Source organism: Salmo trutta, unplaced genomic scaffold (genome assembly GCF_901001165.1).
Source record: "Salmo trutta unplaced genomic scaffold, fSalTru1.1, whole genome shotgun sequence".
In the NCBI taxonomy this organism is placed as follows: Eukaryota; Metazoa; Chordata; class Actinopteri; order Salmoniformes; family Salmonidae; genus Salmo; species Salmo trutta.
The window spans coordinates 1-12,500 of NW_021822547.1; the positions used below are offsets into that span (position 1 = coordinate 1).

Genomic DNA, 12,500 nt, shown 5'->3' on the forward strand with positions numbered 1-12,500 from the left:
CTCTCCTCTCCTCTCTCTCTCCCTTCTCTTCCTCCCTCTCTCCTCTCCTCCCTCTACATCTCTTCTCTCCTCTCTCTCTTCCGCTCTTTCCTATCCTCTCCTCTCATTCTCCTCTCATCCTTCTCCTCTCCTCCTATTTCCCCGTCTCCCCCCTAGCCCCAGAGTGCATTAGCCACTCAGTGTCCTCTTCCTGTTCCTGTTCCTGTGGTAAGCCACAGCCTCTCTATGGAGTTGTCGTTTTTACAGGTTGATTTAACACTAAGTCCTGCTGTTTGGCAATCTAGATATCACAAAGAGACATTTCTTTAGTAGATACATTAACCACTCAGAACACATATTGGCTCTTCCCAGACGCCTCCCTATTCCATACACACACACACACACACACACACACACACACACACCACACAACAACACACACACACACAACACACACACACACACACACACACCACACACACACACACACACACACACTCGCTCAAGTGTCCAGGAGGCAGGATGTCTAATCAACCTTACAGCAAATCCAGTGTCTTTAATAGACAGGAGGAAACAGCACCTCTGTGGGGTTCTAAAGGTGTGTGGGTGAAACAGCAGCACCTCTGTGGGGTTCTACAGGTGTGTGGATGAAACAGCACCTCTGTGGGGTTCTAAAGGTGTGTGGATGAAACAGCACCTCTGTGGGGTTCTAAAGGTGTGTGGATGAAACAGCACCTCTGTGGGGTTCTAAAGGTGTGTGGATGAAACAGCACCTCTGTGGGGTTCTAAAGGTGTGTGGGTGAAACAGCACCTCTGTGGGGTTCTAAAGGTGTGTGGGTGAAACAGCAGCACCTCTGTGGGGTTCTAAAGATGTGTGGGTGAAACAGCACCCCTGTGGGGTTCTAAAGATGTGTGAGTGAAACAGCACCTCTGTGGGGTTCTAAAGGTGTGTGGATGAAACAGCACCTCTGTGGGGTTCTAAAGGTGTGTAGATGAAACAGCACCTCTGTGGGGTTCTAAAGATGTGTGGGTGTGCATTTGTGTGTGTGTGTGTGTGTGTGTGTGTGTGTACAGTATGTACAAGCTTGAGCGTGTGCGTGAATCTAGGTTCCTTACCTTGAAGACATCTTGTGTATCATCCATGCAGTAGACTCTGATGTTATACTCCAGGGTAGAGCAGTACGCGTCGGAGAAGAGCACCAGACGGAGACGCTTCGCAGCGGCCATGTTTAGAGATTCTCCCACCAGAGAGAAACGACCCAACTGCTCTGAGAACACTCTGCACGTCTCTGCCTCCAACTGACAGTAATACGGCTCCGAGATCAACTCCTCCCCCATCGTTAACACGTCCTGGGCATAGAGAGAGAGAGAGAGTTGTGAGGTCAGGGGGTCAGGGTGTGTGTGGTAGTGGGGTCAAAGTGCATGTGTGGACAGTGATAGAACTTTAACAATCAACTAAATAATTCAGACCACATGAAAGAGTACTCTAGTTTCCTGGCAACAAAACTGCTTCTGGAGAGAACTGAAAAGAACTAAGATGAGAGAAAGTAGAGATGTAACATCCAGTAAATATTGGATTAAAGAGATTTAGAGAGAAGGAGAGACAAGAGAAATGTGAAGAGAGCTATCTGCTCCATCTGCCTGAAACAGCTCAGCTGACAGGACACACAACAGCTCAACAGACTGACAGTGAAGAGTCGTCTCCGGGATGCTGGCCTCCTAGGCAGAGGTCCTCTGTCCAGTGTCTGTGTTCTTTTGCCCATCTTAGTCTTTTCTTTTTATTGGCCAGTCTGACATATGGCTTTTTCTATTGCAACTCTGCCTAGAAGGCCAGCATCCCGGAGTTTCGCCTTCACTGTTGATGTTGAGACCGGTGTTTTGCGGATACTATTTAATGAAGCTGCCAGTTGAGGACTTGTGAGGCGTCTGTTTCTCAAACTAGACACTCTAATGTACTTGTCCTCTTGCTCAGTTGTGCACCGGGGCCTCCCACTCCTCTTTCTATTCTGGTTAGAGCCAGTTTGCGCTGTTCTGTGAAGGGAATAGTACAGTCGTGGCCAAAAGCTTTGAGAATGATACAAATATTAATCTTCACAACGTTTGCTGCTCAGTGTCCTTAGATATTTTTGTCAGATGTTACTATGGAATAATGAAGTATAATTACAAGCATTTCATAAGTGTCAAAGGCTTTTATTGACAATTACATGAAGTTGATGCAAAGAGTCAATATTTGCAGTGTTGACCTTTCTTTTTCAAGACCTCTGGAATCCGCCCTGGTATGCTGTCAATTAACTTCTGGGCCACATCCTGACTGATGGCTGCCCATTCTTGCATAATCAATCAAAATCATGGACCCAAAATATCGATGTTTTGTTCCACGAGCCACTTAGTTATCACTTTTGCCTTATGGTGAGGTGTTCCATCATGCTGGAAAAGGCATTGTTCGTCACCAAACTGTTCCTGGATGGTTGGGAGAAGTTGCTCTTGGAGGATGTGTTGGTACCATTCTTTATTCATGGCTGTGTTCTTAGGCAAAATTGTGAGTGAGCCCACTCCCTTGGCTGAGAAGCAACCCCACACATGAATGGTCTCAGGATGCTTTACTGTTGGCATGACACAGGACTGATGGTAGCCCTCACCTTGTCTTCTCCGGACAAGCATTTTTCCGGATGACCCAAACAATCGGAAATGGGATTCATCAGAGAAAATGACTTTACCCCAGTCCTCAGCAGTCCAATCCCTGTACCCTCTGCAGAATATCAGTCTGTCCTTGATGTTTTTCCTGGAGAGAAGTGGCTTCTTTGCTGCCCTTCTTGACACCAGGCCATCCTCCAAAAGCCTTCGCTTCACTGTGCGTGCAGATGCACTCACACCTGCCTGCTGCCATTCCTGAGCAAGCTCTGTACTGGTGGTGCCCCGATCCCGCAGCTGAATCAACTTTAGGAGACGGTCCTCGTGCTTGCTAGACTTTCTTGGGCGCCCTGAAGCCTTCTTCACAACAATTGAACCGCTCTCCTTGAAGTTCTTTGTGATCCGATAAATGGTTGATTTAGGTGCAATCTTACTTGCAGCAATATCCTTGCCTGTGAAGCCCTTTTTGTGCAAAGCAATGATGACGGCACGTGTTTCCTTGCAGGTAACTATGGTTGACAGAGGAAGAACAATGATTCCAAGCACAACTCTCCTTTTGAAGCTTCCTGTCTGTTATTTGAACTCGATCAGCATGACAGAGTGATCTCCAGCCTTGTCCTCGTCAACACTCACATCTGTGTTAACGAGAGAATCACTGACATGATATCAGCTGGTCCTTTTGTGTCAGGGCTGAAATGCAGTGGAATTTTTTTTGGGGGGGAATTCCGTTCATTTGCATGGCAAAGAGGGACTTTGCAATTAATTGCAATTCATCTGATCACTCTTCATAACATGCTGGAGTATATGCAAATTGCCATCATACTAAGTGAGGGAGCAGACTTTCTGAAAATTTGTGTCATTCTCAAAACTTTTGGCCACGACTGTACACATCGTTGTACGAGATCTTCAGTTTCTTGACAATTTCTCACATGGGATAGCCTGGAATTTCATGGAATTTCTCAGTACAAGAATAGCCTGACGAGTTTCAGAAGAAAGTTCTTTGTTTCTGGCCATTTTGAGCCTGTAATCGAACCCACAAATGCTGATGCTCCAGATACTCAACTAGTATAAAGAAGGCCAGTTTTATTGCTTCTTTAATCAGAACAACAGTTTACAGCTGTGATAACATAATTGCAAAATGGTTCTCTTTTGATCAATTAGCTTTTTTTAAAATGATAAACTTGGATTAGCTAACACAACGTGCCATTGGAACACAGGAGTGATGGTTGCTGATAATGGGCCTCTGTACACCTATGTAGATATTCCATTAAAATCAGCCGTTTCCAGCTACAATAGTCATTTACAACATTAACAATGTCTACACTGTATTACTGATCAATTTGATGTTATTTTAATGGACAAATGTGCTTTTCTTTCAAAAACAAGGACATTTCTAAGTGACCCCAAACTTTAGAACGGTAGTGTATATACTACTAATAGAAGGGTTTTTCTTCATTTTTTACTATTTTCTACACTGTAGAATAATAGTGATGACGTCAAAACTATGAATTAACACGTATACAATCATGTCGTATCCAAAAAAGTGTTAAACAAATCAAAATAGTTTTTATATTTTAGATTCTGCAAAGTAGCCCACCCTTCGCCTTGAGAGCACAACAGGAAAGGTGGCCACCAAGGGAGTGATTGAAAAAATCCTCTTCTACTTTCCCCTCCACCCTTCTACCACGAACAGACTTCCACCCTGCTACCATAGGGCGGGTAAACGCAAGTATTTCCTGTGACTGTGCCTCAAAACCAAATGTCTAGCTGGCCCACCACTCCACCCTGGACCAGCCTTTATGACCACCTCTACAAGGCGGCAGTGCCCACCTTCGCGGCGGCAGTGCCCACACTCAACCGAAGCCCTGACACCTCACACAGTAGCAACAGATCAACCAGCAAGACACTCTAACCAGACCTGCAGGACCCCCCCCCCCCACCAGACCTACAGGACCCCCCCCCCCCCAACAGACCTGCAGGACCCCCCCACCAGACCTGCAGGACCCCCCCCACCAGACCTGCAGGACCCCCCCCCCCCACCAGACCTGCAGGACCCCCCCCCCCCACCAGACCTGCAGGACCCCCCCCTAACAGACCTGCAGGACCCCCCCCCACCAGACCTACAGGACCCCCCCCCACCAGACCTACATGACCCCCCCCCCCCCCACCAGACCTACAGGACACCCCCCCCCCACCAGACCTACATGACCCCCCCTAGGGGACTACCAGCCCTCTAGGTTACAGAGAGCTGGTAGTCCCATCCACCACACTACCAGGTGGTATAGAGGAGATGGACCCACTGGTTGTCCTCTAGGTTACAGAGAGCTGGTAGTCCCATCCACCACACTACCAGGTGGTATAGAGGAGACGGACCCACTGGTTGTCCTCTAGGTTACAGAGAGCTGGTAGTCCCATCCACCACACTACCAGGTGGTATAGAGGAGATGGACCCACTGGTTGTCCTCTAGGTTACAGAGAGCTGGTAGTCCCACCCACCACACTACCAGGTGGGTGATATAGAGGAGACGGACCCACTGGTTGCCCTCTAGGTTACAGAGAGCTGGTAGTCCCATCCACCACACTACCAGGTGGTATAGAGGAGATGGACCCACTGGTTACCCTCTAGGTTACAGAGAGCTGGTAGTCCCATCCACCACACTACCAGGTGGGTGGTATAGAGGAGATGGACCCACTGGTTGCCCTCTAGGTTACAGAGAGCTGGTAGTCCCATCCACCACACTACCAGGTGGTATAGAGGAGACGGACCCACTGGTTGCCCTCTAGGTTACAGAGAGCTGGTAGTCCCATCCACCACACTACCAGGTGGTATAGAGGAGACGGACCCACTGGTAGTCCTCTAGGTTACAGAGAGCTGGTAGTCCCATCCACCACACTACCAGGTGTGAAACAGGGAAGGGACTCAGGGGGTATGCTATTTTGGTATAGAACAGACCTAACTCACTCCATTCATTTAATCAAAACAGGAACATTTCACATTTGGCTAGAAATTTAAAAGGAAATTATCTCAACAGAGAAAAATGTCCTCCTGTGTGCCACCTATATCCCCCCACTAGAATCCCCATACTTTAATGAAGACAGCTTCTTCATCCTAGAGGGGGAAATCAATCATTTCCAGGCCCAGGGACATGTACTAGTCTGTGGTGACCTAAATCCCCGAACTGGACAAGAACCCGACACCCTCAGCACACATGGGGACAAACACCTACCTGGAGGTGACATTCCCTCCCCCATATGCCGCCCTACACACAACATAACCAACAAAAACGGGTCACAACTCCTGCAGCTCTGTCGCATGCTGGGTATGTACATAGTCAATGGTAGGCTTCGAGTGGACTCCTACAGTAGGTACACCTATAGCTCATCTCTTGGCAGTAGTACTGTAGACTACTTTATCACTGACCTAAACCCAGAGTCTCTCAGAGCGTTCACAGTCAGCCCACTGACCCCCCTATCAGATCACAGCAGAATCACAGTCTACTTGAACAGAGCAATACTCATTCATGAGGCATCAAAGCCAAAGGATCTGAATAATATTAAGAAATGCTATAGATGGAAGGAATGTAGTGTGGAAACCAACCAAACAACAATTAGGCAACAACACATTCAATCCCTTCTAGACAACTTCCTGGACAAAGATTTGAAGGTGTAAACTTGGCAGTAGAAAACCTAAACAGTATATTTGACCTCTCAGCTTCACTATGTCACAGGCGTCGAAAGGGACAGACCAAAACGCAGCGGGTTTAGTGCTCATCTTCTTTTATGACTTAATAAAGTGAACACTTAAACGAAAACACAATAAACCGACAATCAACAGTTCTGCAAGGTATACAGACTACGCAGAAAGCAACCACCCACAAAAACACTGGAAAAACAGGCTGCCTAAGTATGGCTTCCAATCAGAGACAACGAAAGACACCTGCCTCTGATTGGAAGCCATACCTGGCCACACATAGAAAAAGAAACATAGAAATAGAAAACTAGAACCAAAATCCCCTAGAACCAAAAACCCCAAAACACACAAAACAAACACCCCCTGCCACGCCCTGACCATACTACAATTACAAATGACCCCTTTATTGGTCAGGACGTGTCACGCCCTGACCAGGTGAACTTGGGTATTTTGGGTCAGGGTGTGTCATGTTGGGTATTTTTCCTTGGTTTGTTTTTTATGTTTACGTTTTAGCCTTGTGTTGGCTCTAGGTGGGTTATTTCTATGTTGTGTTCTGTCGATTCCCAATCAGAGACAGCTGTCGCTAATTGTCTCTGATTGGGATCAGATTTAAGTTGCTGTTTTCCCCACGCTGTTTGTGGGGTGTTGTCGCTTTGTTTGAGCACGTAACGTATCGGCATTTTCCTTGATTTTTGTGTACATGTTTAATTCCAGTGTGTTGAATAAACATGTGTTCGCTCCCAGCTGCGTTTTGGTCCGCTTCCTCGTCACCAGGCGACGAACGTTACAGAACACCCCACCGAACCAGGACCAAGCAGCGGGAGGAAAAGGAGCGCGAGAGATGGGCTCGCGAGGGGAAGGAGTTCTGGACCTGGGAGGAGATCATGTCGGGGAAAGGACCCTGGCGGAAGGATTCCCAGGTCGAGGAGGTAAAGCCAGCCGGTAGACGGAGTCGCAGGCGGCGGTCGAGGAGGCCCGGAAAACACCCCCAAGAATTTTTTTTGGGGGGGCTAATGGGGTGGTCCGGAAGGGCAGAGGAAGAGCCCAGACCACTGCTCTCATGGGGGATGACGGCGGAGGAAGAGACGAAGATGATGAGGCAGTTGATTGAGGACCTGCTGAGGGAAGATCTGGAGGAGGAGCCATGGTATGCGGAGTTGCGCGCTGTGTCGCCAGTGCGCCCGCACAGCCCGGTGCGTCCGGTGGACATGCCCAGCACATGCCGTGCTAGGATGGGCATCCAGCCAGGACGAGTGGCTAAACCGGCTCCACGCTTCAGTTCACCAGTGCGTGGTCACAGTCCTGTCTGGCCCGTTCCTGTTCCCCGCACCAAGCCCACGGTGCATGTCCACAGTCCTGCCCGGCCCGTCCCTGCTCCCCGCACCAAGCCATGGTATGCGGAGTTGCGCGCTGTGTCGCCAGTGCACCCGCACAGCCCGGTGCGTCCGGTGGACATGCCCAGCACATGCCGTGCTAGGAAGGGCATCCAGCCAGGACGAGTGGCTAAACCGGCTCCACGCTTCAGGTCACCAGTACGGGTTCACAGTCCTGTCTGGCCCGTCCCTGCTCCCCGCACCAGGTTAGTGGTGTGTGTCCCCAGTCCGGCCCGGCCCGTTCCTGCTCCCCGCACCAGGTTAGTGGTGCGTGTCCCCGGTCCGGCCCGGCCCGTTCCTGCTCCCCGCACCAGGTTAGTGGTGCGTGTCCCCGGTCCGGCCCGGCCCGTTCCTGCTCCCCGCACCAGGTTAGTGGTGCGTGTCCCCAGTCCGGCCCGGCCCGTTCCTGCTCCCCGCACCAGGTTAGTGGTGCGTGTCCCCAGTCCGGCCCGGCCCGTTCCTGCTCCCCGCACCAGGTTAGTGGTGCGTGTCCACAGTCCTGTCCGGCCCGTCCCTGCTCCCCGCACCAGGTTAGTGGTGCGTGTCCACAGTCCTGTCCGGCCCGTCCCTGCTCCCCGCACCAGGTCAGTGGTGCGTGTCCCCAGTCCTGTCCAGCCCGTCCCTGCTCCCCGCACCAGGTTAGTGGTGCTTGTCCCCAGTCCTGTCCGGCCCGTCCCTGCTCCCCGCACCAGGTTAGTGGTGCGTGTCCCCAGTCCTGTCCGGCCCGTTCCTGTTCCCCGCACCAGGCCCACGGTGCGTGTCCACAGTCCTGTCCGGCCCGTTCCTGTTCCCCGCACCAAGCCCACGGTGCATGTCCACAGTCCTGTCCGGCCCGTTCCTGTTCCCCGCACCAAGCCCACGGTGCGTGTCCACGGTCCTGTCCGGCCCGTTCCTGTTCCGGTCGACGGCTCCGCTCCGGAGCCTGAGCGTGCCGCTCCACAGTGGTCCAGTCCGGGCCAGAGGGGTAGGGTTAAGGTGAAGGCGGGGGAGAGAACACGCCCGGGGCCAGAGCCTCCACCGAGGGTGAGGCGCCCACCCGGGTCCCCCCCTAATAGACTTAAGTTTGGTGCGCCGGGAGTACGCACCGTTGGGGGGGGGGTTCTGTCACGCCCTGACCAGGTGAACTTGGGTATTTTGGGTCAGGGTGTGTCATGTTGGGTATTTTTCCTTGGTTTGTTTTTTATGTTTACGTTTTAGCCTTGTGTTGGCTCTAGGTGGGTTATTTCTATGTTGGGTTCTGTCGATTCCCAATCAGAGACAGCTGTCGCTAATTGTCTCTGATTGGGATCAGATTTAAGTTGCTGTTTTCCCCACGCTGTTTGTGGGGTGTTGTCTCTTTGTTTGAGCACGTAACGTATCGGCATTTTCCTTGATTTTTGTGTGCATGTTTAATTCCAGTGTGTTGAATAAGCATGTGTTCGCTCCCAGCTGCGTTTTGGTCCGCTTCCTCGTCACCAGGCGACGAACGTTACAGGACGTGACACTATCAAATCCAAAAATTTCAGGCAGACAACTTAAGAAAATTAACAACAATGACAAATGGTTTAATAATGAAAAATACAAACACCTAAGAAAGAAGGTGAGAAAATAAATTGAGAAAACTATCCAACCAAAAACATAGAGACCCAGAAAACCTGAGTCTAAGCCTTCACTATGGTGAATCACTAAAACAATACAGAAATACACTACGGAAAAAGAAGGAACAGCACATCAGAAATCAGCTCAATGTAATTGAAGAATCCATTCAAAACACTAAACAAACAACAACACGAAGAGTTATATATCCAAAATGGAGACATATGGGTAAACCACTTCTCCAATCTTTTTGGCTCTATAATAAAGATCAAATAGCAAAACCATATACATGATTAAATACAAATTTTAGAATCAACTATTACCAGAACCCACTGGATTCTCCAATTACATCGAATGAACTACAGGACAAAATACAAACCCTCCAACCTAAAAAGGCCTGTGGTGTTGATGGTATCCTCAATGAAATGATTAAATATACAGACCACAAATACCAATTGGCCATACTTAAACTCTTTAACATCCTCCTTAGCTCTGGCTTCTTCCCCAATATTTGGAACCAAGGACTGATCACCTCAATCCACAAAAGTGGAGACAAATTTGACGACAATAATCTATATTATCGTTAACAGCAGACTTGTACATTTCCTCAGTGAAAACAATGTACTGAGCAAATGTCAAATTGGCTTTTTACAAAATTACCGTACGACAGACCACGTATTCACCCTGCACACCCTAACTGACAAAGAAACAAAACAAAAGCAAAGTCTTCTCATGTTTTGTTGATTTCAAAAAAGTTTTTGACTCAATTTGGCATAAGTGTCTGCTATACAAATTGATGGAAAGGGGTGTTGGGGAAAAAACATTTGAAATTATAAAATCCATGTACGCAAACAACAAGTGTGCGATTAAAATTGGCAAAAAACAAACACATTTCTTTCCACAGGGCCGATGGGTAAGACACGTATGCATCATGAGCCCCACCCTCTTCAACATATATATCAACGAATTGGCGAGGGCACTAGAACAGTCTGCAGCACCCGGCCTCATCCTACTAGAATCTAAAGTCAAATGTCTACTGTTTGCTGATGATCTGGTGCTTCTGTCCCCAACCAAGGAAGGCCTACAGCAGCACCTAGATCTTCTGCACAGATTCTGCCAGACCTGGGCCCTTACTGACAGTAAATCTCAGTAAGACCAATATAATGGTGTTCCCAAAAAAAGGTCCAGTCACCATGGAAACACAAATACAAATTTCATCTAGACACTGTTGCCCTAGAGCACACAAAAAAACGATACATACCTCGGCCTAAACATCATTGCCAAGTACCCATTCTAGCAGTATTCATCTCTCTCTTTCTGTTCGTGTCCGAGTACCCATTCTAGCAGTATTCATCTGTCTGTCTGTCTGTCTGTCTGTCTGTCTGTCTGTCTGTCTGTCTGTCTGTCTGTCTGTCTGTCTGTCTGTCTGTCTGTCTGTCTGTCTGCCCGCCAGGCTGCCTGCCTGCCTGCCTGCCTGCCTGTCTGTCTGTCTGTCAATTCAACTTCAATTGAATGTAAGGGTGATATTGACATGGGAAACACATGTTAACGTTACCAAAGCAAGTGAAGTGGATAATAAACAAAAAGGGAAGTTAACAATAACAATTAAAAGTAAACATTACACTCACAAAAGTTCCAAAAGAATAAAGACCTTTCAAATTTCATTTTATGTCTATATACAGTGTTGTAACGATGTGAAAATGGTTAAAGTACAAAAAATGAAATAAATAAACATTAATATGGGTTGTATTTTCACTGGTGTTTGTTCTTCACTGGTTGACCTTTTCTTGTGGCAACAGGTCACACATCTTGCTGCTGTGATGAAACACTGTGGTATTTCACCCAGTAGATATGGGAGTTTATCAAATTTGGGTTTGTTTTTCTAATTCTTTGTGGATCTGTGTAATCAGTGGAAAATATGTGTCTCTAATATGGTCATACATTTGGCAGAAGGTTAGGAAGTGCAGCTTAGTTTCCACCTCATTTTGTAGGCAGTGTTGCACATAGCCTGTCTTCTCTCTCTCTCTCTCCTTCCCTCCCCCTCCCCATCTCTCTCGCTCTACCTCTCTCTCTCTCCCTCCCCCTCCCCATCTCTCTTCTCCCTCCCTCCCTCCCTCCCTCCCTCCCTCCCTCCCTCCCTCCCTCCCTCCCCATCTCTCCATCCCTCCCTCCCTCCCTCCCTCCCTCCCTCCCTCCCTCCCTCCTATACAATATTCCTAACCAGATAGACAGACAGTGAATAATTGATATGAAGGTGAGGGAGGTTGGATCTCTGCACTGCTTTCTAATATAATCTACAGGTAGAGAAGAGAGGGGAACGGCTCTGTAGCCCAGGGTACAGTACCGTATAGAGGGGTCTTTGTAATTGGTGTCAGGGGAGAGGGGGTCAGAAACACAGGGTTTAAGAACTACCAATTTTTTGCAATTTAAGTGACAGAGGAGACATTTGAAGATTGAATTGAATTCTTTTTGGAAAAGTATGGTATACATTTGAATAACTGTGCATGATTGGTCTTTAATTTTAAATTTAAATTAAATACATTTTAAAATTAAATGTTTTGCTTACAGCACCTGGTATTCCCAGGCGGTCTCCCAACCTGGCCCGACCCTGCTTAGTTTCCGAGATCAGGCGTGTTCAGTGTGGTAAGGCCACATAGCGAATTTTCTTTACCCCATTTTCTACCCCGAATACCATCCTTTGCTCATCGCTGCAACTCCCCCAATGGGCTCCGGAGAGGCGAAAGTCGAGTCACGGGTCCTCTGAAACATGACCTGCCTGGCCACACTACTTCATATCAAACTGCTGTATTAAACCCGGAAGTCAGCCGCACTAATGTGTCGGAGGAACCACTGTTAAACTGTCAACAGAAGTTAGCTTGCAGGCGTCCAGCCCTGCCACAAGAGGTTTCTAGAGAGCGATGAGCAAAGGAAAGCCCCCTGGTAAAATCCTCTCCCATCCTACCTCTGGATGACGATGGGACAATTGTGCGCCTTCTTATGGGGTTCCCGGTCACGGCTGGCTGTGATTGGATGTTTTGCCAACACCAGGGACAGTAGCTCTAGGTTTACAAGTTTAAATTCAGACCATTATCAGTTGAATCAGCTGTGTTAGTTGGGCTGGAACAAAAGCCTGCAAAAGGACTAAATAAAATAATGTAATCTAGCTATAATCCAGTTCCTCTCACGTGTGTGTGTGTGTGTGTGTGTGTATGCGTGTGTGTGTGTGTGTGTGTGTGTGTGCGTGTCTGTGT

General features: G+C 48.4%; 1 protein-coding gene across 1 annotated transcript in view; it reads right to left on the reverse strand.

Annotated features, from left to right (window-relative positions):
- Positions 1-1,051: 1,051 nt before the first annotated feature.
- The window catches only part of LOC115182592 (netrin receptor UNC5A), a gene marked incomplete at both ends in the record, with an annotated part of 14,606 nt that continues 3,157 nt past the window's right edge, over positions 1,052-12,500 (reverse strand). The window contains one exon of the mRNA XM_029744122.1: positions 1,052-1,329. Coding sequence (XP_029599982.1) covers positions 1,052-1,329 — 278 coding nt within the window. The remainder of the gene's footprint in view (positions 1,330-12,500) is intronic.